General features: G+C 39.1%; 1 protein-coding gene across 7 annotated transcripts in view; it reads right to left on the reverse strand.

The window, feature by feature from the left end:
- Window positions 1-27,222, reverse strand: part of ptprk (protein tyrosine phosphatase receptor type K) — a 603,086-nt gene that overhangs the window by 200,680 nt on the left and 375,184 nt on the right. For all 7 annotated transcript variants that reach the window (XM_072556025.1, XM_072556024.1, XM_072556023.1 and 4 more), the window contains exon 8: window positions 8,513-8,812. In XM_072556025.1, the coding sequence (XP_072412126.1) occupies window positions 8,513-8,812 (300 nt within the window). The remainder of the gene's footprint in view (window positions 1-8,512; window positions 8,813-27,222) is intronic.

Below are 27,222 nucleotides of genomic sequence, written 5' to 3' on the forward strand. Positions count from 1 at the left end.
AAGGAATAGTTGAATCGGAATAGGAATATTTCAAAGTCAAAATGGTGAGTGGTTTGGAAGGGAACTTGCATGTGGTGGTGTTCTCATGTATCGGTTGCCTTGTCTTTCTGGATGGTAGCTCTTGGGTGGCCTTCTTGAACTGCTACAGTCCACATGGTGTTGGTTGACCATAATGAAATAGGAAGGGAATTCCAGGATTTTGACTGAATGAGATGGAAGGAGTGATATATTTTCAAGTCATGGTGAGTGGCTTGGCGGGGATCTTTCACATGGTGGTGTTCCCATGTACCTGCTGCTTTTGGCCTTCTGGACAGTAGTGTCTTGGGTTTGGGAAGTATTGTCTCAGGACCTTTGGTGAATTTCTGTAGTGCATTTGTAGATAGCACACACTGATGCTAATGAATATCTGTGTTGGAAGGAATTGATGCTTGGATGTTGTGCCAATCAAGTGGGCTGCTTTGTCCTGGATGGCACCAAGCTTCTTGAGTGTTGTTGGATTTGATCTCGTCCAGACAAATAAGGAGTATTCCATACACTCCTGGCTTGTGCCTTGTAGGTAGTTGACAGGCTTTGGAGAGTCAGAATGTGAGTTTCTTGCTGTCGGATTCTTAACCTCTGGCATGCTCTTGTAACCATTTTATTTATAGCTAGTCCAATTCAGTTTTTTGCTGAACAGCAATCCCCAGGATGTTATAGTGGTGGTTTCAGATGTAGTAACATCAGTGAATGACAAGGGGCAGCAGATAGATAGTCTCTTATTAAAGGTAGTCATTGCCTGACAGGCACAATGTTATTTACCACTTTTCAGCCCAAGCTGGATATAGTCCATATCTTGTTGCATTTGAACATGACAGCTTCAGTATCCGAATAATCGCGAATGGTGCTGAACATGATGTAATCATCAGCGAACACCCCCACTTCTGCTCCTACAATGGAGGTAGGGTGATTGTTGAAGCAACTGAAGATGGTTTTCCTTAGACCCCTACCATGAAGAACTCCTGCAGAGATGTCCTGGAGCTGAGATGACTGATCTCCACCAATCCTATGTGCCAAGGATGACTGTAACCACTGGAAGGTTTTCCTTCTAATTCCAATTGATTCCAGTTTTGCTAGGGCCCCGAGATGTTACAATTGGTCAAATGTGACCATGATGTCAATGACCATCACTTTCACCTCACCACTAGAATTCAGCTTTGTCCAACTGCAAATATGCCCTTTGTGGCTTGAATAGTAACCATAATTGATGATGTAACATGAATAGCAAATGGTAAGTAAGGACAGATATTCAAATTAGATTACACATTGTGATCAATGAATGTGTTTGGAAATGTATAGGTCAATGAATTGGAGCTATAATTAAGTACGGTTGATTAAGTAAGGTTGATAATTCCAGCAAATGGTTATCTCGGCAAATGTTAATGATAATATGTCCAATTGCTGAAGGTTTTGTGTTCCTGAGTAGACACTAACAAACAGAAAATCAAGATCAAACTAAATGTGGAGTATAACAATTGTGGCTTAATAAATTGTCCAAGTACAACTCCAAATGTCTCCCCATCTGAAATTCATTGCCTGACCCTGAAACATCTTACGATGTGTAATACTGCTGGCAGAGTTTGATTCTAGTATTAAAGAACTACTGTATATTGGTAGTTTTAATTATAAATTTAAGGCTTATAAAACAAAAGTCACTTTGATATGTGTGCAAAGGTTAAGACATTTAATATATTTAATAAAGGTTTTGCTATATAATGTAAGATTAATTCAATAGCCTGTTCTCAGCCAACATTCAGCTGTGTTTAGAATAAATAGAATGATCAGAAGGAAAACGTTTTGCTCTGCAAACTTTGATTCTACTATCCATCTAGGGCCCACTTATGGATTTTACACTTTCAACCTGTCAAGTTTCCATCCATTCTTTGCGGAAGTTCATATTGATAAAAGAATAATGGCAAGATGTAATGAGTGCTGACGTGCAGCGAAGTGTGCTGGATCTTTTTACAATTTACATCAAAGGCTTAGAATGAGGGGGGTGAAGAAATAGAAGCTAAGTTCACAGAAAACAGAAAGATATTTGAAGACGACATTAGGATTTTACAGATGGCTATAGGTAGGTTGAGAGAATATGCAAAAATCTGGCAGATGAAGTAAAATGTGGGAAATTGTGAGATTATTCACTACAGCAGGAAGAACAAAAAAAAGTATTACTTAAATGAAGAACGACAGCAGATTTCAAAGGCACAGCGTGCTTTAGCTGTTCCCATGTATGAGTCACAAGAAATTGGAATGAATGCACAGTATGTAATAAAGATCCCTAATGGGATGCTATCCGTTATTATGAGTGGAATTGAACATAAAAGAATGGTATTCTACAGTTACACAGGGCATTGGTGAGACCATATCTCCAACATTGCAAATTTGGATTCTAATTTAAGAAAGGATGTAAATACACTGAAGGTGGAGGAGGTTTATTAGATTGAAACTAGAATGAGCAGCTTGCCTTATGACAATAGAGTGGACAGGCTGAGTTTGTTTGTTTACTGGAGTTCAGAAGAGTAAAGTTTCAACCATGTAAGATCCTAAATGGTCTTGATACTGTGTACATGAAAAAGATGGTACTGGTGAGTCCAGAACTAGGGGGCACTGTTTTAAAATCAATAGTTGCTATTTCAATACAGATGAGGAGACATTTTTCTGACGGCTGTACAACTTTGGTGCACTCTGCATCAGACGGCGGTATCATTGACTCTTTTATTAAGGCAGAGGTGCACAGACCCCTTTTAGGCAAAGGAATCAGAGGTTAACAGAGGTAGATGGAAAGATGGAATTTGAAACAGAAACAACTCTTGTTGAATGGCAGAGCAGCATTGAGGAGTCAAATAGCGTTCTCATCTTGTCACAGGTTGGTACACAACATAGAATAATTAGTTCAGAGAGTACATTCCTCCCAATGATACAGAACACAAAGCAACAGCTGCAGATTTCGAAAAAAAATCTGAATGACAAATACTAAGTCTTTGTTAGATTTGTCCAAACTACTAGATTTGCTTCATCATGAGAATGAATGTAAACAGAGGATGAAGCAAGTTTTGTTTGATTTCTGGTGCCCCAGGGCCCATTTATAATCTCAAACTCATTAGTACATTTACATAAAATTCTTTTGTCTGCTATTTTAACATAGATATTGAATCCCTTAAAATAGGCAGGCAAACCATGCTGCTAAATACAGCTAAGAAATTTGTGTCAAACCACAGAAGTGTTTATTACTAGTACTGAACTGTGCTATTTAACCTCCAGGGTTCTTCAGGCCTGTTGCACCTTGTGCTCCTTCAGAACTTTCTTGAAAAGAAATTTATGAAAACATAATATGCGGAAGGAAAACAAATAAAAATATACTCAATCTAATCAAGGGTCTTTTTCCAAACACAAATACTCAAAAAATAGAAATGGGGCATTTTGTTTTTAATTCACTGATGGCGTAACGTATAACTGATGTGACTGATAGAAAAAATATCTGACTCAAGGCAGTAAGAACCGATTTCAAGAACCTGAATCTATTTTTTTTTAAAAAGAGGTTCATAAGTTTCACTAATCAGTGCTCCATTACTCTCAATGAAACACTCAAACTACAAAAAAAATATAAACTTGAATTGAACGAATACTACATGTATTAAATTAGGGCCAAAGACTAAATTTAAGAGTCAGAAAACACTGATTGAGTCAATGCAGGCCAATTCATGAGGGAAAAGTTTGCTAATAATTGTAACAGGAAATATCATTATAGATTATAAACAGGTATTTCACTTTTCAGTCCTACATGATCATTTAAGCACAAGACATAATGTTGAAGAAAAACTTGTGTTTAAATATCAAAGATATCAATTGTAAGCAGGTGAGAGGCAGGCTGAAAGCCGGATCAAAAAGTGTGGTTTAAGAAGGGAACAAAGTGCAGTGAGGGATGGACATGCATAGATACTAAGAGATGAATTTCCAGACCTTGTGGCATAACCTGCTTTGTGTATGGCTGCAAATGGTAGGGCAAATAACCAGAGATGAAGGAACACAGAGGCCTTGAAGGTGTAGGACTGGAGAATTATATAGAGTTATGGAGGGTTAGGGGGAGACAAAGGCTGGAATGGTGATTTTCAGAGGATTGGGTAAAGCAGATTGGAAATGGGTGATGTTGTGAATGTGAAAGTTGGCAGTCTTTATAATAGGGAAGATGGGGATTCTGAAGTTTAGCTCAGAGTCAAATGAAATGTGAAGGTTTAAGGATCTGATCGGATCCTTAATCTCTGCCCATCAAATTGAAAACCTGTCATTAGAAGAACTAACCAGCTGCCATAGCTGTATGTGTCTTCTCTTAGACCCACTCACTTTAGTAGTGGGGTGGACAGTAATCAGATTATTAGACACTAAATCATTCTGGAAAAGCTAGAAGTTTGGGATGTCAGGAGTTCAAGATGTGGCAAGCAAATCCTGAATAATCCAAAAATTATACCAGGATAATATTGGAACATTTGTTTTATTTTGATTAGGTTTTACAAATACATTGAAAGTGAAGTTTATACAGATGCCCTGCACCACAGAAATGAAATGAAAAGCGAGAGAGAAAGATTTGAGGGGGTAACACTTGGCGTGCAACAATAGAACTAAGATTTCATCCCTCAATCTGCATTTATATTTTTGTTGATGGTGGAGTCTGGCAAAATGATCAGGGCCACATATAGCTTCTTTAGATTAACTGGTTATTGTGGAATATAGTTTTGTCACATGTGCATAGATACTAACCTACAATAATTGATGTTTGAGGTAGAATTTGCCCAATTCAGTAAGATGTACACTGTTGCAGATAGCTACGTCTATCCTCTTCCACTAATTAGATTGCATTGTACCTCCTAAATTGGAAACCAGTTCAAATTTTGATTCAACATATCAACCGTCTCACTTCAAATTTTGTACAATTTATTCCAAACGTGTGAAGAGAAATCATATCCCTAGGAAGAGGTACATAATTGCAACAAATTCCTGATATTTAAGTATCTTTCAGCAAGACCCGAGAAATCAGCATTCTCTTGAGGGGAATGAGAAATGACTCCCTGAGCCATTCATTATTTGAATAGAGGAACCACGCAAAAATGAAGAAACTTTTTGTCATACTAATTAATGAAATGATCAATTCAAAATAGAATAGGATTTCAACATCTTGTTTTGTTTAAAAAGTTCGAATTGTTGAACATGATTAACTGCATGATCATTCCAAAGATTTTCAACAACAGACTAGAATGAAATTAGCATTGCATAAAGTGAAGTCGAAGTCACAGAGATAGATCTTTGAAGGCAGAATTTGGGGTCAGGAACAAGCACTGTCAATTTGTGGACTATAAAATTTGGGTCATTAATCTGTTATTATAGTGTAAAACTTGATGCCAATGTTCCACAGTTCTGCACAGGTCAAATATAAGGCAGACAGGGTAAGCATTATGGAGTCCCACAGTGTAACAGGTTTTACATTACAATAGTAGGTGAAGAATTCAGTCAGTCGACTTGCAATACAAGCAAAGATGAAAGTGAAAATTATTCCTGGAACATTGCAGAGCCAACAACACCTCAGATGTTAGTGGACTTGTGCAGACATTGGCCAGTGGACTGTTACAGTTTGAGAGCCTAAAATAAATGCCAAATTGTACACCTTGTTCATTTAAAATGGATGTGGCCAGGGTTCTAAAATAATGAAAGCCCAGATTATCAAGGTGAACCTCCAAACTGGATGGGCTGCCCTCAGACCAAGAAATGTAGGATCAGAAGTAGGTCTCCTATCCCATTAAGTCTCCTCTACCACACAATTAGATCATGGCTAATCTGGTAATCCTGACTTTTTCCTATAACCCTTGATTCCCTTATTGATTGGAAATCTGTCTATCTCAGTCTTAAATATACTTAATGGCACAAGCCTCAGCAATCTTCTGCATTACAGAACTCCCCAGATTTACTATCCTGAGAAAAAACTTCCTCCTCACCTCTCATTAAATGGTCAACACCTCACTCTAAGACTATGCTTCCCTTAGGGGAAAATACCTTGCAATTTATATCCCATTAAGCCCCTCAAAAGTTTTTTTTCAAGAAGTGGTGTCTCATTCAGCTTAACTCGAATGAGTATAAACTCAACAGACTCAACCTTTTCTCCTAAGAAAATCCCTTCATCCCCTGGATCAGCCAAGGGAACCTTCTCTACATTGTCTCTATTGCCAATATATCTTACCTTAGATAAAGGACCAAATAATGTTCATGGTTGCAGCTACTGCCTTGTGTACTTTTACCAAGACTTCTCCATTTTTATACTTTATTCAACCTAAAGGTTAACATTCTTACATAAAAGTAGTCCCCCCATTACCTGCAGGACACAGGTCCTAGCTTTTGTGATTCATGCATGAGGACTTCCAAGTCCCTCTGTGCTACAACTTTCTGCAGTTTTTCTCCATTTAAGTAGCATTCAGCTCCTTTATTCTTCTTATCAAAAGCTCCTTTATTCTTCTTATGAAAGTGCCTAACTTCACACTTTCCCATATTATATTCCATCTGCCAAGTTTTTGCCCACTGCTTGACCTGTCTATTGTTCTGTAGACTCCTCACGTCAACGTCACCACTTTAATTCACACTACTTTTGTATCACCTGTAAGTTTTCCAAACTATATTCACTTTCCTCACCGGAGTCATTCATAGGTATTGTAAATAATTGCAGATCCAGCACTGATGCCTGTGGCACTCTACCAGTTACAGGTTGCCAATCCTCTAGCTATGATAACATATGACCTCATTAGCCTAACCTGTGGCACCTTATTGAACACATTTTGATAATCAAAATTTATTACATCTCTGGTTCCCCTTTATTTATCCTGCTTGTTACCTTCTCAAAGTACTTTCATAATTTTGGCAGAGATTACATCCCCTTCATGAAGCCATGCTGACTCTGCTTGATTATATTATGTATTTCTAAATGCTGTGTTATGACATCCTTTTGAATGAATTTACATTTTCCAAACAACAGATGTTAAGCTAACTGGCCTAGAGTTACTGGTTTATTTTTCTCCCTCCATTTTAAATGAGCAACTTTCCAGCTCTCTGGGACTGTTCCAACATCTAAGGATTCTTAGAAGATTACTACTTCTGCACCCACATCCTTTAAAATGCACGGATGCTAGCCATCAGATCCAGGGATCCGTCCGCCTTTAGTCCCATTAGTGATACCTCTTGTGTTTATCCACCTCATCCTCTCCCACCCCCAACCCCTTAATGAGTTAGTATTTTTGGAATGCTATTAAGTGCTCTCTACCAATTAATATCCCACGCTTGGGAATTACGTTAAAACAAACTACATCATTAATTGAAACTTGAACTACAACTGTAAAGATATTTCCTGCAAATACTGAGTGCACCTCAAATATTATTCTCCTCCTATCGAGATAATTTTCAGTGCAATGAAAAAATATGCTGCACCCACCTGACCTTGCAAACTACTACCACTTCTCCACAGGTTTGTTTTCCAGGTTCTTGAACATGAGTTCACCTTCCTAGTTCTGTATCTACCTCTTCCTTATTTCCATATTCAAATCCTTGCAATAAATTTTCATTCCCACCCACAGTACGAAATAACCCTAACATACATTACAAATGACATTAAGTATGTGTCTGATAATTTCTCCTTCATTTCTTTGTTTGCTTTGCCAAAATTGATACCTCAGTTCCATTCCAAGGTATCTCCTCTGTTGGGTAACTAAGTATAATGGCCCCTGCCCTGTTTCATTCAACTGCCTGATTACTGCAGTACGTGCTCACCCACTGCTTACCTGCTGTCAGTCTGATTGTTTGACATTTCATCTTGAAAGAAAAATTCTAATTCTCTTCAGGAGAAGTTTGGGAAAATAAGAACTATTTCTGTACACTGGCCATCAACTCCAATGCTTTCTCAGTCACTGGACGTACTCTATTTTAATGTTACCTCCATAATTTTGCCCATTTCTATATGAACTTGATTTTTAAGCTGAAGTATATTTCCACACCTTTGCATCACCTTTAGTATCACCAACTCCTCTACCCCTGTGGCCAATACCTCATCCCCCACCGTTTACATATTGCTCAAAATCTATTTTTTAAAAATGTATGCAATTGTGAAGTGCCACAAAATATATTTTCTTTAATTTTACTAAAAGATGAAATATGGCTGCACTTCAGCAGATATATTTTTAAATGCAGCCAGTGTGATTTGCACCAATAACCTTACTAGTGTCCTTGGCAATCTAACTAATTTGAATGAACTTGCCCACAATTAGTGAAATCTCCATAAATTTAACCTAAAGATGTTATCATTTTTCATGCAAGGCACACTCTTCAGAGGGCTGCAAAAACTGCCCCAGAAAATTAATGCATTTTCAAACTCATTGAATAAAATGGAAAAATTGCATAAAGTTAAAAAAATTCACAGTAATTATGGTAATGAAAAAGTAATAATTACCATCTTCATCTGTCTGGATGACAACCTCTTCACTCTCCTTTCTTCCTTCTGGATTCGTCAGAATCATTTTGATACTGATGTTTGTATAAGGTGGCAGGTGTTCAATAATATGTCGGGGTGATTTCTGATCCATTTCCATGCAGTCAGCTTGGCTTTTGTTGTGACCAAAGTAATGGTAGCACACAGTGACATTGAATGTGTGACACCGCGTGACATTGTAGCCCAGAGACTCCAATTCAACAGTCAGATGTCTAGCATATATCTCCGCAATTTTCAGGCTTTTTGGTGACCTCATGGGTTCTGCTCAGAATACAAAAACAAAAGTTAAAACATTTTAGATATTTTTGTTTTCACCACTTCAACATTTACATAATGAAAAATACTGTGTGAGGATTTTAAAAAATCTTCACTTGAAGCTTATTAAAAAAAAACAGGATTGTAAAGTACTTTCAGATATGAGGAAACTCGTATCTTAAGAATCTCAGCAACTTAAGCCCTTAACAAAAATAGGAAAATATCAGGTACTAATTTAACTGTGGGGAAATGTGCAAGTAACAGAGACAATTCTTCATCCTGGCCTTTGCAGCCCACAAAGAGTACCTTGTCCATTCGGTCTTCCTGAGAATGCCAGTCTGCATTGGACTGCTGATTAAATAATGACTGTTTCTGCACTTCAACACCACATTAACAAAATTCAGTGAATTTGAAATCTGAAACACTGCAGGTGGGAGATAGGATGAACTCAAAGATCAGACTAGAAAACTTGCATCAATGCAACCTCATTGTAACATAACACTGTCAACGAACAATTAGGCAGAACTATTCTATTTACTACCGTTCAATAAAATAACCTTACATTGAGCATTTATTCTTAAAACTTTTATTTATCTTCTTCCTCCAATCTTCTGCTACCGTACTACAATTGCAATAAACCTCAGGGTCACAATAAGCATTCTAGGGGCAAAGAGTGAAGAACATTTTCTCCAACTCCCAATTCAGATATGCACACATCTTGCTCCAATCTATTAAAACAGAAACAAGTGAAAATTGCACAAACAAACAGAACTCCAGAATGTTTAAAAACTGCGTGAATTATGAAGGAGATGGGTTAGAAATTGAAGTGAGAGAGAAAACTAGAAAGAACTTTAAAATCAGAGAAAAAGCTTCTACAAGTACATACAAAGGAAATGAATAGTTAAACTAAATATTGTTCTTTTAAACAGTGCATCTGGGGAACTAATAATGGAAACTCCAAAACAGTTGTGACTTTGAACAAGAATTTTATATCTGTCTTCATAACAGATGATATATGAGGCACCCCAAGAGCAACAGATAACCAAGAACCAAAAGGGAGGAAGGATCTTGGAATAATTACTGTCACTGGTGAACAAAATAACGGGAATTAAGTGGACAAGCCTCCAGATCTAATGGTCTGCATCCGAGGGTCTGAGAAAGAAGAGGCTGCACAAAGTGGTCATATTGATTCTAATCTTCCAAAATTCTCATGATCCTGAAAAAGTCACAGCAGACTAGAAGAGTGCACACTGCAAATGTGCTTAACAGATTTATTTGAGTTGGCAGGTAGGATTAAGGAGAATCCCAACGCGTTTTATGCAAACATTAGGTGCAAAAGGGTAATGAGGGGAAGGGCAGATCCACTCATTTTCATAGGAGGACATTTATGTGTGGGGTCAGATGAAATGGATGAGGTCCTTAGTGCATACATGCAAAGTGCTCATTAAGGAGAAGGACATGGATGATTGTAAGATTAGGGAGGAGTATTCATATTTTAGGGCATATCGGAAGGATATTAAGGAGGTGGTGATGTTTTTCAAAACGTGCAACACGAAGGTAGAAAGGTTCCCAGGGTCTGATGGGATTGATGAGGCAGGGGAGGAAATTGCTGGGGCCTTAACAGAAATCTTTTTATCTTCTTTAGCCACAGGCGAGGTTCTAGAAAACTAGAGAATAGCCAATAACGTTCATAAGTCTAAGAAGGAAAACAGGGATGTTTCAGGATAACTGTATGCTAGTGAGCCTTATATCAGTGGTACAGAAATTATTGGAGAAGATTCTAAGACACAGAACTTACTGCATTTGGAAAAGAATGGACTTATTAGGGATGGTCAGCTTGGCTTTTTTACAGGGGGAGTCACAAACTTGATTAAGCTTTTGAGCAAGTGACAAAGACAATTGATGAGAGTAGAGCATTGGATGTTGTTTACATGGACTTTACTGAACCATTTAACAAGTTTCTTCATGGTAGGCTGGTCTAGAAGATTAAGTCACTTGAGAGCCAAACTAAGTTGGCAAACTGGATTAGAAATTGGTTTGGTCATAGGAGACAAAGGGGTGTTTTTCTGACTGGAGGTCTTTGACCATTGGTATTCTGCAAGGATCAGTGCTGGGACTTCTGTTGTTTGTCTCATATATATATATAAATGACTTAGATGAAAATGTAGGTTGGAAAGTTTCGCACAGAAATAGTCTAGATTAAACCCTATCTGCAAGTGTGAGGCGATGCTCTTTGGGAGGTCAGATGCCTGAGGAAGTATACAGTAAATGACAGGACCCTAAGGAGCATTGATATACAGAAGGATCTTGATGTGCAAGGTCACAGTTCCCTCAAAGTGGCAATAGAAGCAAATAAGATGATAAAGAAGGCATACAACATGCTTGCCTTCATCAGTTGGAACACTAAGTACAAAAGCTAGCAAGTCAGTTGCAGCTGCATAAATCTTTAGTTCGGCCACATTTGGAGTACTGTATGCACTATCGGAAGGATGTGGAAGCTTTGGAAAGTGTGCAGAAGAGGTTGATCAGGATTTTGACGGATTGAAGTGTATTAACTATAAGGAAAGGTTGGACAAACTTGGATTGCTTTCACTGGTGCACTGCAGGCTCAAGGGCAACATGATAGAAGTGTATAAAATTATGACAGGCTTGGATAGAAATGTCAAATACTGGGGGGCATAGGTTTAACTTAACAAGGGAAAAACTTAAGGCAGATATGTGGGGAAAGTTTTCTTTCCCTTCTTCTGGGAAATGTAGATAAAAAAGGCACAGTTTAAAAATTATGATTTGGAGACGCCAGTGTTGGACTGGAATGTACAAAGTTAAAAATCACACAACACCAGGTTATAGTACAACTGGTTCATTTGGAAGTACTAGCTTTCAGAGTCCACAATCACCTGATGAAGGAGCAGTGCTCCAAAAGCTAGTGCTTCCAACTAACCCTGTTGGACTATAACCTGGTGTGGTGTGATTTTTAACTTTAAAAATTATAGGGATCCCAAAAAAGACTTAACTAATAAGAAATCTTCTCTCAGAGAGTCATTTGTCTATAAAATGTTCGTCCTCATACCATAGTGAAAGTTGGGTCATTTGAGTATTTTCAAGGCTGAGCTGGAAAAGACTTTTGATTGAAAAGTCATCAAGGGTAATGGAGAAACAGACAGGTTAGCACATTTGAGGCATAATCAATTCAGCCATGATCTTATTAAATGGTGTTGCAGTCTCAAGGCATTGACTATCTACTTTGCTCTAAGTTCATGTCATCTTAAGTTATCACAATACAGTAAGATGAAATTCCTTAAATTTGCTAGGTCCACTGAAAAATAATGCTTACTTTACAAAAAGATTGTTACAAAATGAGAGTTGAAATGATAAAATTCCTACAGAAATGCTCATGAATCTCTTTACTGTGTTTGCTCTATCGGCCAGTTAGTGTTACTTGAGTGCAACTGCTTCCCCTTGTGCCAATTTAGTTTTCTCTATACTGACGTTAATTTAATATCATATTGGAGGCATACTTAACATAAAGGAATTTGGTTGCAGTTGCAGGAGGCCAATTTAGAACACTGTAACAGGAATTTCTCATGTTGCTCGTAAGGACTCAGACCTAATCATTTTCGGCTACTTCATCAATGAATTTGGCTCCATCACAATGTCAGAAATAGGAATGTTCACCAATGATATCAGTACTGTTTGTAATTACAGTAGCCCCCCCCCCACCCGACTCGCGGGGGATATGTTCCAAGACCTACCATGGAAGCACAAAACCGCAGATAGGAGTGAAACCATTCATTTAAATGGGAAATTTACCTTCCTGACAGACTCCTGGTTCTGGAATGTTCCTGTAATATGTTCAGGCCACAGTAAACCGCATGTAACTGAAACCGCAGTAACAGGACCCATAGATATAGGGGTCGCGCTATACTCAGATACTGAGCTTACACGCTGATGCAATTCAGTCTTGGACTGAAAATGACAATTAACAGGCATATCACACAAGTGCTAGGCAATGACTATCATCCACAAAAGTCTAATGATTTCTCTATGACATTTAGTGGCATTTCCATTATTGAAGGCAAGCCTTTAACACACAAATATTTTGGGGATTACCACTGACCCGAAACTTAGCTGGGCCATCCAAATAAATATAATGAATATAACAGAAGGGCAAGTGTGTGGCCATTAATTCAGCTGCTAACTTCACAAAGCACCACAAGGCACAAGTCAGTAACACACTAGTATAATCTCTATTTGCCTAGATGAGTGCACTCTCAAGAAGCTCAACACTATCTAGGATAAGTGAAAGTGAGGACTACAGATGCTGAAGATCAGAGTTGAGAAAATGGTGCTGGAAAAGCACAGCAGGTCAGGCAACATCCGAGGAACAGGAGAATTGACATTTTGGGTAAAAGCCCTTCATCCTAATGAAGGGCTTTTGAATGAAACATGAATTCTCCTGCTCCTCAGATGATGCCTGACCTGCTGTGCTTTTCCAGCACCACACTATCCAGGATAAAGCAGCCTGCTTCTTGATTTGCACCCTACCCATCACCTTAATCAATCATTCTCTCCACCACTGGTACAGTGGCAGCAGTGTCCATCTACAAAATGCAAGAGTTACTCACATTTTTCACTAGATATGGACTACCCACAGAGAAACAATCAGATCAAGTGTCAAACTTTCCATCAAAATAATTCAAGGAGGCTATGGATAGCTTAGGAATAAAACTATTCACATCTACTGCCTGCCATCCAGAATCGCAGGGAGGGTCAGAAAGGTGCCATCAGACATTAAAGACCATGTTAAGCGCTTATAGTCATGATGGGGGTGGCACAGTAGTTAGCACTTTCTGCTTCACAGCGCCAGGGACCCATGTTCGATTCCAGCCTCAGGTGACTGTTTGCGTGGAGTTTGCACGTTCTCCCCGTGTCTGTGTGGGTTTCCTCCCACAATCACAGTGGCTTAGTGGTCAGCACTGCTGCCTCACAGCACCAGGGTTCTAGGTTCAATTCCATCCTTGGGCAACTGTCTGTGTGGAGTTTGCACATTCTCCCCATGTCTGCGTGGGTTTCCTTCAGGTGCTCCGGTTTCCTCCCACAGTCCAAAGATAAGCAGGCCAGGTGAATTGGCCATGTTAAATTGCCCATAGTGTTAGGTGCATTAGTCAGAGGGGGGTGGGTTGCTTTTTGGAGGGTCAGTGTAGACTTATTGGAGCGGCACAGTGGCTCAGTGGTTAGCACTGCTGCCTCACCACACCAGGGTCACAGGTTCAATTCCAGCCTCGGGTGACTGTCTGTTTGGAGTTTGCACATTCTCCCCATGTCTGCGTGAGTTTCCTCTGGGTGCTCCGGTTTCCTCCCACAGTCCAAAGACCTGCAGGTCAGGTGTATTGGCCATGCTAAATTGCCCAAACGAGTCTGGGTGGGTTACTCTTCGGTGGGTCAGTGTGGACTGGTTGGGCCAAAGGACCTGTTTCCACACTATAGGAAATCTAATCTAATCTAATCCAAAAATATGCAGGTTAGGTGATTTGGCCATGCTGAATTGTCTACAGTGTTCAAGGATGTGTAGGTTGGGTGCATTAGTCAGGGGTTAAATGGAGGGAATGGCTCTGGAGGGTTACTCTTTGGAGAGTCAGTGTGGACATGTTGAGCCAAAAGGCCTGTTTCCACACTGCAGGGATTCTATGATTGTATGATAACTCACGAACTATTCCTTAACTGCAGATTGAAAACGCATTCGCACTACTACTTAGAAGCAAGCAAACAAAAGCATGTGAACATCACCTGCAAGCTTCCTTCCAGACTACACAACAACTTATCATGAAGCTACATCATTGCTCCTTCGATGTCACTCTGTCAAAATACTGGAACTTCCTTCCTAAAGCATTGAATATGTCACCAGATTACATGGACAATTCAAAAAGCTGGGTCACTGCAAGACCATCATCTTTCAAAAGAGGCATTTGGGGTGGGCAATGAAAGTTGCCTTGTCTGTGATGCTCATATTTTATGATTTTTATTTTAAAAATGAACTCACATAAAGATCAACTCAACATTAGTTTTGAAAATAACAGTTTAATAATGTGGGTATGCCTCATTAACCAAATGATCCTGACGTTATTTGACATCTTCCATTCAGTTCCACAGTAATACCAGCCTACTGTGAAGGCACCAACAGTGCAAGCACTGCACACCCCCTACAAACTAAACAGAGAGCAAACACCTTTGCTCAAATTTCAATTAATCCCGACTGAAATTCATGGAACTGGCTGACAGTGCTTATTGGGTAAGTGTTGGAATGGTGTTGGTAAAGCACCTTAGGAGGTGGAGGTTCCAGTATTTGGCTGGTATGCTGAAAAGTGGTGCACAGGTCATGCATTGATCTAGTCATGGTAAACATGCTCTCATATTAAAGTAGCTTCAAGTTGCAATTAAGAATGCTGAAAATGTGCTTTACAAATGACTTTCCTATCAACATTCAACCACTGTAATCTGAGAATTATGATCCTAGTTTAATGCTTTCCTCAGAACCAGGAGTTAGAAATTAGGAATTCAACATCAAGAGATTCTAAATCATTCATGCATCCTCCCCTAGTGTCTGCTGCTTTTCAAATGGTTTCCCGACAGCATCTCTTATGAGCTGAAAGCTGCCTCTCTATTCATTGCTGGCTGTGGAACTGCCTACCAGGTTACCAATTAATGTGATTGTGTACAATTGATTTCTGGAAAGAATTAGAATTTGCTCTCCATTCTGTTGTCACTTCTGCCGCTATAAAATCATTGGACAGCTTGTAATGGTGTTAACATATTTCCATTTACAACAGATGATGGACTCATAGCAAGAAATCCATTCAGATGGGATGGCTTCATTTGGTGCACCTTCGCTGATAGCTGTGAAGGTCTCACTTAGCTGAAAGGTTACCTTTCTTTGTCTGCTGCATAGCCAATACATAAGTTTAGGAGGTGCGGCCGTGCCAAGCATCTTCACCCCCACCTCAAACTCATGGGCTGGTAAGCTGGTAATGCATATGTGCCACTTTGTTATGTCATGAGTCAGAGTGACTATTTTACATGTTACAGAGTCTTGTGAGGCTGTCAAAAGCCAAAAGCCCTCTACGTCTTTATTCCGAGTATTATAAACTTAAAACGACATGGTCTCTTAAAAAGCTGAAGTGGATCAATGCAGTTATTTTTTTGCATGAGAGATTGCCAGAATTAACAAGTATAGAGGCTACACTTCTTGGTTTACTTTCACTCCATAAGCAAATTTAATAAGAATACAGTCCATGAAAAATATGAAGTTTCAGTTCAACTCAGGCTGCAGGACATTGTTTTGCTGAAATGAAGATGCATATCATTCGGAAGATTAGCAGCAGGTTTGGGAATAGTCCATGTATGCCAGCTGATTTTAGATGCTTGTAAACACAGTTGCATCCTGCTAGCATGGTGATCACCAGATGTCAGCTAATACTGTGATGTCAACTAAAAATCTGCATCTGCCTGTAATTCAGGGGAAAATGGATGACTTTTTAATGCAAATATGTCAAAGTGATGCTACATACGTTCAAGCCTTTATGGAGAAGAATAGCAGTGTAATGAAAATGATAAACAATAATTAATAATTTGCGTCAGTTTTCTAAGTGGCAGTTAAGTTGTACAATTAGTGTAATTATAACCCAGTATGGCGAGCTGGCATGATAGATCACAATCCAGATTTTGTTGACTCTCTTCTAGTATGATGTATAGGGTAATTTAGCAGTTTTGAACATGTCACACGCAACAGCTGTGGTGGCCTCATGCTAAGTCTTTGGCGTCTGTCAGCAGTTTCAAAATATTTAACATCGATGGTGCTATCAATCTGATTTCTTCCCCTTACACAGCTAATGAGTCCTGCTGGAGTATACATTGGTATGCTAAGGAATGTTATAAAAACCACTGTAAAACAGGAGGTAAATATATTAAGAAGTGTTAGTGGATAGACTTTCTATTACAGCCATCCTTCCATGTTTACTGAAAGCTAGCCTGTTCAGTTAGTGTCTTCAAAGAGACTTCTTCATTAAAGGAACCCTACTGTCAGAACCTGCAGGATTTTTCATTTTCCATTCAATATCAACATTCCAAAATTCCCTGAATGCAGCAAAGGTTCCAGTGGATTAGAAAATGCTAATACAATGCCGTTATTCAAAAGAGTGGGAGGAAAAAGTCAAAACTATAGATGAGTTAGTTTCATTTCGGTCAATGAGAAAAAGTTAAAATCCATTATTAAGGAAAATTCTAACAACAAATATTTGGAAAGTAAGAATATAATCCATCAAAGTCAGCCTGATTTTATGAAAGGTAAATCAGGTTTGACTAATTTGCTAGAGCTCTTCAAGGATATAACAAGCAAAGTGGACAATGGGGATACTTCAGAAATCGTATGCCAGGACTTGCAGAGGCCTTTCAAAAAGTGCAAACCAAAAAGTTAATTCACATGGTAAGATCACATCAGGTCAGGATAATTTACTGTTTTCGATAGAGAACTGGCTAATCAACAGAAAGCAGTGTGCTGGGTAAATGGACGTTTTTCAGGTTGGCAACTAATGGGGTGTCACTGGGTTTGGTCCGCAACCTCAACTATTTGCCATCTATATTCATGAGCTAGATGCAGTAACAGAATTATTATAGCCAAATTTGCAGATGAGATCAGCCTTGATTGTACTAAATAGCAGAGCAGGCCTGAGACGCTGAATTGCCTACTGCTACCCCTAGTTCTTATACCTTTCACTCTACATCTCAGGAGATAGGCAAAATTACATAAACATCAACTGACTGAGGAAAGTCATGATGCAATGATATTATTGATGGACAAGTCAGCCAAGTGAAATCCCATCAGGTTCATTAAGGCCCTTTAGAAAATGAAACCTGCAGTCCTCACATTCACGTGAGTGCAAAGTGAACTCAGTTGGGTCAAACTGCTAAAGGTCTGAAAACAAAATAAATGAAACTGGACAGACAACTAAAAATGACAACAGAAAACTCAGCCCTGTTGGTCTTACAAATTTGACCTTATGAGCATCTAAATACTCGCAGAAGAGTTATCATCTCAAACTAGTCAAGCAACAGCCTGATATAGTCATACACATGGAAACATATCTTATGTACAGTTTCCACGATATTCTCAGACTGTCCGGTCCCACCAATAGGACAGAAATGCCAGAGGTGGCAGCACAGTAGTATTATACTCAGGACAGACTTGCCCTGGGCACCTTCAACATTAATTCTCAGGGCATCAGGTCAAAAATGGGCAGTTAAATTTTCCATTGGTTATAATATATCCCTTAAGAAATAAGAGGAAATATTGCACTTGACTTTCATCAATCTATCTGCTGCAGGTCAATTCCATAACCAACTGATGAGATTGAAGCCCTGCAGAAATCAAAGGGGAAACACCCCGATGGTTGGTGTCACACAGAGAACAAACGAAGATAGTTGCGGTTATTGGAGATAAATCATCTCAATTCCAAGACATTCCTGCAGGAGCTCCTCATGTAGTGTCTGAAACCTGACCATCTTCAGTTGCTTTGTCAATGACAAAGTGGAGATGTTCGCTAAGTAATGACACAACGTTCAGCATCACTTGCAACTCCCCAGAGACTGAAGTAGCCCATGTCTACATGCAGCAAGAACAAGATAATAAACAGACTTCAGCTGACAAGTGACAGGAAACATTTGTTTCCAAATAATCACCATCTTCAATGAGAGAGAATCTTACCATTCATTGATATTTAATGGTATCACCATACTGAATTTCACATTATCAACATTCTTAAGAGTTATTGTTGACCAGAAACTGAACTGAACTAACCAAATAAATACCGTGGTTAACAGTTCGGCAGAAGTTTGAATGCTGCAGTGAGTAATCCACCTCCTGATCCTCCAAAGCTGACCCACATCTACAAAGCACAAGAAAGGAGTATAATGGAATTTTCCCTATTTGCCTGGATGAGTGCAGCTCCAACAGCACTCCAGAAGCTTGACACCATCCAGGACAAAGTGGACCACTTTACTGGCACAAACATCCACTCCCTCCATCACCAATGCTCAGTAGACATAGTATGCCATCCTACATTATGCACTGCCACAATTCTCCAAGGCTCCTTCAACAGCAGTTTCTAAACCCCACAACTACTTCCATATCATAGGACCAGGGCAGTGGATACATGGGAATTCCACCCAACAAATTCCGCTCTAAGCCACTCATCATTCTGACTTGGAAATATATCACCATTCCTTGAGTGTTACTGGATCAAAATTCAGGAATTTGCCACCGACTGGCATTATAAGGGCACCTACAACAAACAAGCTACAAGCAGTTCAAGGTTGTAGCTCCCCATCACCTTCTCCAAGGCAACTAGGGACGGGCAATAAATGTTGGCCCAACCAGCAACACCCACATCTGATGAACAAATAATAAAAACAATAATCATAGGTATCCCAGAGAATTTCCTCTTGAAAAATTTCACTCGTTTTTAAACCAGTCAAGCGGGGTACATTTTTGAAAGGTTGATGGTTGTGACATGTATTACTTTCACTGTGACTCGATATTTCAGCATTCTACTTTAATTATAAATAAACTTGGATTGCATTGTAACCATGGACACAAAATCAAATGCACATAATTTATTCCCCGAGATATGGCCCTTGCAATTCTATATTGAGAATTCTGGACGATTGAATCAAATCTCATATCTCTACCTTTTCATGTAAAGAAGGTCACATGAAAAACATATCCAAAGGATATTTAAGGTATTACATAATGACATGGACAGTAGCATTTTGAATGAGTTGAAGTAGAGCAAGTATACAGTAGGAAGGCTAATTAGGAAGGTGGTAGAAAATCTGAAGATCAAAGTGATTTCAGCATGGTGGATAAGATGAGAAAGATTATGGGTTGGGGTGAGTGGATTGACGGAGGGGGGGAAAAGGGGTAGGGAGCATGAAGTTGAAAAGGTCAAAGTTGGCACTATTACAAAATTGGAAGAAAGCAGATCTGCGATATGGTGTAAGAGTTTAAGCTTCAACAGCTGGTTATGGTTCTAGAATTCCTGTTAGGCTCAGGTGGCAGATTACAGTTCACAGGGTCAAGAGCACAGACAACTTAGTCCTGGCTTCAAGTTTGACAACTTTGCAATGGGGATTTCTTTGGCTTATTCCGGTCTGCTTGTAAGAGGCAGTTGTAAAATGTAACAATAGTTCTTCAACAGATGGGGAGAAAAATCGACAGAATAGGATGACAGCAGTTGACACATGGAAGCTAACTCAATGATTTCTGCCAATGCCATCAAAATGTAACGTTTCAGCAAACAAGCCTAAAAACTAAAAAATAAGAATAATTCCTACAACTCTGTCAGAACTACAGTTACTTCATCATTGTCTCAGGCCATCACATTTTTGCACTATCACTTACAAGATACTTTTCAGCATTGCCATTGAACTGCAGTCACACTCCACAGTATCATGCCACATGCAAGGAATGTTTCTACAAACGTCTCTCAGGCTTGGAACAAGCAGACTGAGAAGCAAAATCCAAATAATTTAAAATTTGAGTATGATTCGGCTGTCATTTGGGGGTGTGATTTATATATAATTTAATATCATTTATTTCAGAGTTTGGATTTTCAACTTTTGGCATGTGGGTTTGGTCTGTGTACATGAAGGATTTAATTATTAACTTAACAGTATTTCTGGAGGCTTTTCTAAAAAAAACAGTAGGAGAGAGAGGGAGAGAGAGAGAGAGAGACAGACACCCTGGAGTGATATTTAAGACTTGACTGCATTAAGAGAGTTTTAGAAATTGACAGAGTAAACATACAGAACATTTGCTTGCTTCCTGTTAAGCATGAATAGAGTTTTATCATCTTGCTTAGAGAAAGCATCCTTGGCTTGGAAAGCTTTCATTTTTCAGAGGTTAGGTGGAAATTAAATGTTATGAAACATTTTCTCCTGGAGACAGATTAAATCTGCTCGGAAACAGCATGAGGACTTCATTTTTGCAAGTTTCATAACCAAAGAAGTTGGTTGGGCTCCAGCATAGGGATATTCCAATTTGCAAAACCCTAAGCTCAGTTGGGTGACTAATAAAGCATGGGGCTACCAAACTCAGAAAAAACTCTCAAAGTAACAGTTAAGTTCAATCCTGAATGTGATAGAGGGGTAAACCCTGATGTTATGCTCCTGTAAAGTGACGGTGTTGGGATAGGTAGGATGTTATGGTTATTGCTTATTTCAAAATGTTTTAATTCATAGCATCATAAAATCTCTACAGTGCAGAATGAGGCCATTTGGCCCAACAAGTCTGCAGCGGCCCTCAGAACTGCATGCTGCTTAAACGCATGCCTCCCCACCCTATCCCAGTAACTCCTCTTGAAATTTGTACCATGGCTAACATACTCAACCAGGAATACACATTTTTTTGGACTGTGGGAAAAAAAAAAAGAGCTCTCGGCAGAAACCCATGCAAACATGGGGGAGCATGCAAACTTCACACACACAATCGCCCAAGGCTGCAATCATACCTGGGTCCCTGACACAGAGACAGTAGTAACTACTGCGGGATGTGTCAATTTTTTTAATATAGTCTGGTTGATTCTATTTTAGCATCTTTTGTGTATTGAACTAGTTATATTGTTAAAATATTGTATTTGTGTTTCAGTGAAAGACCATCTCATGAAAAATAAAACAAAAAAACATGATCCATTGAGCCAGATTTCGTTCTATGGAACCTATGACTTGCCCAAAAATAAGAACTTCTGGGACTATAACAATCAAAGATCTTGTGGGATTTGCATTCATTGGATCTAATGGGGACCTACATTTTTCTCTTTAAAGTAATGGCAATGTGGTGGTTCTGCACTGAGGGTCAAGATAATTGCATGGAATTTGATGATGGTTTTAAATATTATAAAGCATTTTCAGGACATGTAAGAGATAACACTGAATTATTTGAAATGGAAACTGAAGTGGAGAACTCAGCAGGTCCAATAGCAGAAACAGTTAACATTTCCAGTCTGATATGATTCTTCTTCTCTTTCCCAGAGCTGATGAATTTCCACAGTCCTTTCTGTTTCCACTTCAGATTTCCAGCATCCACAGCATCTTGCTTTTATTTAACTGGATTATTTGAAATATTTGACTCAAACCAAACAGAGTTAGCAGGGAAACTGAAGGCAAATGTAAAAACAGGTTCTTGTAAGCATGAGATACTCCAAGTAATCATTCAACATTGAGAGATAGAAGAAAAGTACACTGAAGATGAGCTGTCAGTTTGAACTGGCTAAGATACAGTTAGAGATTAACTTAATTGAGTTGGAAGAAAAACAGAGGATAATAGAAATAGAGGAAACAGATGAAGATTGAAAGTGAAGAGAAAGAAAAGCAAGCCCCGTCTGCAGTTAGAGAAAGGAAGCAGCTTCTCCAAAACAGGAGTTCGTTCAGAGATGGGCCACTCACCATCTTGACTTCAATTATATTGGCATTCTTGAGATGTCACTAGGACAAATCTCTGGAATTCCCTCCCTAGAAGTGTGGTGATTTTACCTGCAGCACATGGACTGTTGCAGTTCAAGGCAGCAACTCAATACCACCTTCATGAAGGCAATTTGGGACGAGTAATAAATGGCTTAGCCAGTGATGCCCACGTCACATAAATGTACAGAGGAACTTCGATTATCCAAACGTCGACTGTCCGAATTTCAGATTTTCCAAACAAGATAGCAAGGTCCAGATGCTTGACTAAACTGTGTTATCCAAACATTCGATTATCCATACAAAACACTCCCCCACTCATGTCGCTCAGATAATCGAGATTCCTCTGTATTTGATTTTTCTTTAAAGTCCAAGTTCTATGCCTTTCCTAAGCAGATTTCCTTTTTGTTTGATGAGAAAAAGTTTTTATGCACAACCAAAATATCAAAACAAATTAAATCCAAGATCTTCATATTCTAAATGAAGTATTGCACTGGAGCATCCACTCTCCAGAATCCCAAACAATTATTTTTATACATATATTTCTTTTTGGAAAACAATTCAAAATTTATTTCTATTCAGCATTTGTTTCAAGCCAGAAAGGTCAATCCATGATGTTTTCTCACTCACAATTTTAATAGAATGTAATTATACCACAATAAATGATCATCTACATTATAGCCTATTAGCACAGTTAGACAGAGCGTAGTACTCATCATGCAAAGGTCATTGCTTCAACCCCATTACAAGTAATTCACTTCCTTTGGGACAAAGCTTATGTCTAACAATCTTAAAGTAGAACTTTAAAATTGGAACAAGGCTAAGTTCACTTTGATGAAAGGCAATCTAGTCAGGTAAAAATTGAACCAAAGATTGACAAGGAGAAACTGTAACAGAACAATAGCTGATCTTTAAGGTGAGATGTTACAGGCACAGGTTAGACATATTCCAAAAAAGTTGAAAGGTAAGGAAATAAAAGCCAGGGCTCTTTGATTGATATATAGATGGAGAAATTAAATGAGGATATGAAGTGCACGTCAAGTGAATCTTCCAGTAAAAGAACTTGACAAATCTAATAAGTTGAGAGAAGTGAAGAGCAAACTGTGACCTGAAAAGACAGTATACACGAATGAGAATCAACTAAAGGAAAGCAGAGTCCCCTGTCGTGCACTTAGATCCTCTACAGACCAGCTGGCTAAGGTATTCACTGACATCATCAACCTCTACCTCCTACAAACCAAAGGCCCCAACTGCTTCAAGACAACCAGCATCATCTCAGCATCTAAGAAAACACATGCAATTTGCCTTAATGAGTACCGCTTAGTGGCTCTGAACTCCATAATCATGAAGTGCTTCGAGATGCTGGTCATGGTCTACATCAACTCTTGCCTCCCAGCCTGCCTCAATCTCCTGCAATTTTTGCCTACTCATGTCACAGGTTCATAGTGAATACCATTTCTCTAGCCCTGCACTCATCCCTGGGACACCTAGACACACAAGGACATCTAAGTCAGACCCCTGCTCATTGAAGGCAGAGCTGTAGTCAACACCATTAGCCATTTGCAACTGGGTCCTCAGCTTCCAGACCCACAGACCACAATCAATAAAGATAGACACCTTCCCCAAGATAACCCTCAACACTGGAGCCCCCTTAGGATGCAGTCTCAGCCCCCCACTGTACTTCCTGTATGGCCAAGACTGTGTAGCCAAATTGCGAATGTATGCCATCTACAAGTCTGCTAATGACACCACTGTAATAGGACAGATATCAAACAAAGACGAGTCAAAGTACAGAAAGGAAATAGAGGGCTTGGTGTCGTGGTGCAATGATAATTACTCTCTCTCAACATCGGCAAAACAAAAGAACTGATCATCGAATTCAGGAAGAAAGGAAGAGAACACACCCCCATCGACATCAACAGAGCAGAGGCTGAGAAAGTTGAGGGCGTCAAGTTCCTAGGAGTGACAATAACCGAGAACCTATCCTGGACTTCCTATGTAGATGCGGTGGTCAAGAAGGCACACCAGGTGACTTAGAAAATTCAGCATGCCCAATAAGGACCCTCACCAACTTTCACAGATGCACCATAGAAAGCATACCATAGAAAGCGTACAGCAATTGATTATAGGAAACTACAGAAGGTGGTGTGCACAGCCTAGACCATCAAGGATGCCAACCTCCCATCCATGGACTCCACTTTCACTTCTCATTGCTGTGCAAATTCTGCCATCAACAGCAAAGGCCCTTCCCACCCTGCATAAATATTATGCAAACAGGACAAGAAGTGCATTGAGGCCTGTTAGGGACATGGAAGGTGATATAGTCTGGGAGGGTCAGGGTAGGGTTAGAATACTTAGTGAGTATACTTGATGTATAGTGCTCTATAATGGTGCTGACTGAGCAAGATGAAGTGGTAAAAAATATCAGTCAGAATGGTACAAATAATGGAGGTACTGAAATGTTGAATTTGCTCATAGTGGATAAATCACCTCGTGCTGCTGGCTTGCATCCCAGGTTGTGAAAGCAAGTGGGAGTGGAAACAACTGCAAGGTTTGTCATCATCATTTAATTTCAAGATATAGGGGAGTTGTAGGAGCATTAGGGAATAGCAAATGTGACACCCCCATTTGAGAAAAGACAAGGGGACATTCCCAGTAACAACAGGCCGATGCAGTTACCGTCAGAATAAAACAAACAACTGTGGATTCTGGAAATCAGGAACAAAAATAGAAATTTCTGGAGAAATTCTGCAGGTCTGGCATCATCTGTGAGCAGAAATTAGTGTTTCAAGTCCAGTGATGCTCCTTGAGCACTGACAATCCGAAGATAGGTCACTGGACTTGAAATGCTAACTTTGATTTCTCTCCGCAGATGACGTCAGACCTGCTGAGTTTCTTCACTAATCTCTGTTTTTGATTTCAGTTAACTTCAACGTGAATGAAATATGAAAAAGAATTGGGGAAAAAATCAACGGCATTTTGGGAAAGATTAGTGTGATTTAGGGGGAGTCAACGCAGACGTGTAAATGTCGATTATGCTTGACCAAACTAACTAAAATTCTGATGAAGTAACAGAACGTTTATAAAGGAAAGACAATGGATGTCATCCATATGTATTTTAATAATGTCTTTGATGAAACACCACACTGAAGGGTGGTTAATAAAACTGGGGTTTATAGAATGGAGAGTTAATATCACTGACTGGAAGAGGGTACACAGTGGTGGTCCATAAAGTCAGAGTTATGACCATTGCTTTATTATAAATATAAATATATGAATATGATTTTACATCTTAACAGAGTAAAAGTTCAAAAACTGCCACTAAATACAAAACTTGGAAATAGAGAGCATAGTAGTGTGATACCAATAATCTACACCAGGGCATTGACAGGATAGAAGAACACCAGTCAAGAGATTGATGCACTTTAATATAAAGAAGTGGGAAGTTATGCAATTTAGCAGAAGCCATAAGAGTGATAATGTACAGTTTTGAAGAGTGTACAAGTACAAAGGAGTTTGATGCTTCAGGGGCATCAATCTTTTAAGGTGAAAGACACATATTGAGAATAGTTAACTTCATATATAGAGATATTGAGTTCAAAACTAGAGACATTTTGCTGAACCTTCAAAATATTCTGCTTAAGCCACAATGCACTACACCCAGTTCTAATCACTGCATTGTCGGAAGTATGGGCTCTTGAGGGGGTGCAGAGCAGATTCACCAGACTGTTTCCCAAGATGAGAGAATTTTAGCTATAGGGTTTGTTTAGAGAAGCTCAAAGGAGATCAAGGGAAGATTTGATGGAAGAATACAAGACAATTACAGGTGTGCATAGGATAGTCAAAAACAAAAACTCTTTGCAGTAGTTGATGTATCAAGGACTAAAGGAAACAACTACATTATGAGGGGACAACTTCATTTTAACATGTTGAATAATAATGACTTGGAATTTGTAACCTATGAGGATAGAGTCACAGAGTCATAATGGTTTAAAGGCACAGAAAAAGGCCCTTTGTCCTATTAAGAGTGTGCTGGTCAAAAAAAATGCACCTGATATTCTAATCACATATTCCATATGTAGCCAATGGCCTTGTACGTCTTGGTCTTGCAAGTGCCCAACTAAATTTAAAGATGGTGGAAGCCGGTGATGAATCATGAAACTGGATAGGAACATCAGGGAAGTAAGCTTACAGGGATACAGGAACAAATCAGGGAAATGGGACTGGTTAGATTGCTCTATACAGAAAGCAAAACATTGACTTTATGACACTAACAATCTCCTTTCATGTATAATGCTATGACATTCAATAGATGCACCTCTGCTGTAAGCCCATTGTATTGAATTTCAATCAAATATTTGACAGATACGCTTATCCCTTACTTTCAAAACAGCCAGTTTTTCATCAACTTGAGTGCCTTATGGAACATTTTCTTTACTTGCCTTCCCAAATTAAAGGGCAATGTCTTTTGTTCCATAGAAATATCATGAATATAGCTGCTCAGTAATAAGTATGTTTAATTGAATGCAGATGGTGCACATGAATTTGAAATTCATTTGAGCTGCTATAAATAGAACTGGTTTACAGGTGAGATATAAAAAGAACAGAATGAGACTGTGGATGTAGGGGCTAGGTCACTGAATTTCAAGGTGCAATGGTTTAATGCTGTATTGTGTCCTGCACTGTGATCAAGGCATCCAATTGATTTCATACCGATCTTTGTTTAATTGAAACAAAATGATGCTCATCCAGTCTTGACATACCTCATTTTTTCCTGTTGCTATGATCGACAAAAACAATAAGACTAAAAGGAGAATAGGAGAGAAAAAGGAAGATCAGATGCTTATCATTCTCAAACCTGCTCCTTGAAGTTTTTATGATTTCTCTGAGTCCTTACAGGATAGCTT

The sequence above is a fragment of the Chiloscyllium punctatum genome, chromosome 3, assembly GCF_047496795.1.
Source record: "Chiloscyllium punctatum isolate Juve2018m chromosome 3, sChiPun1.3, whole genome shotgun sequence".
Classification (NCBI taxonomy): Eukaryota; Metazoa; Chordata; class Chondrichthyes; order Orectolobiformes; family Hemiscylliidae; genus Chiloscyllium; species Chiloscyllium punctatum.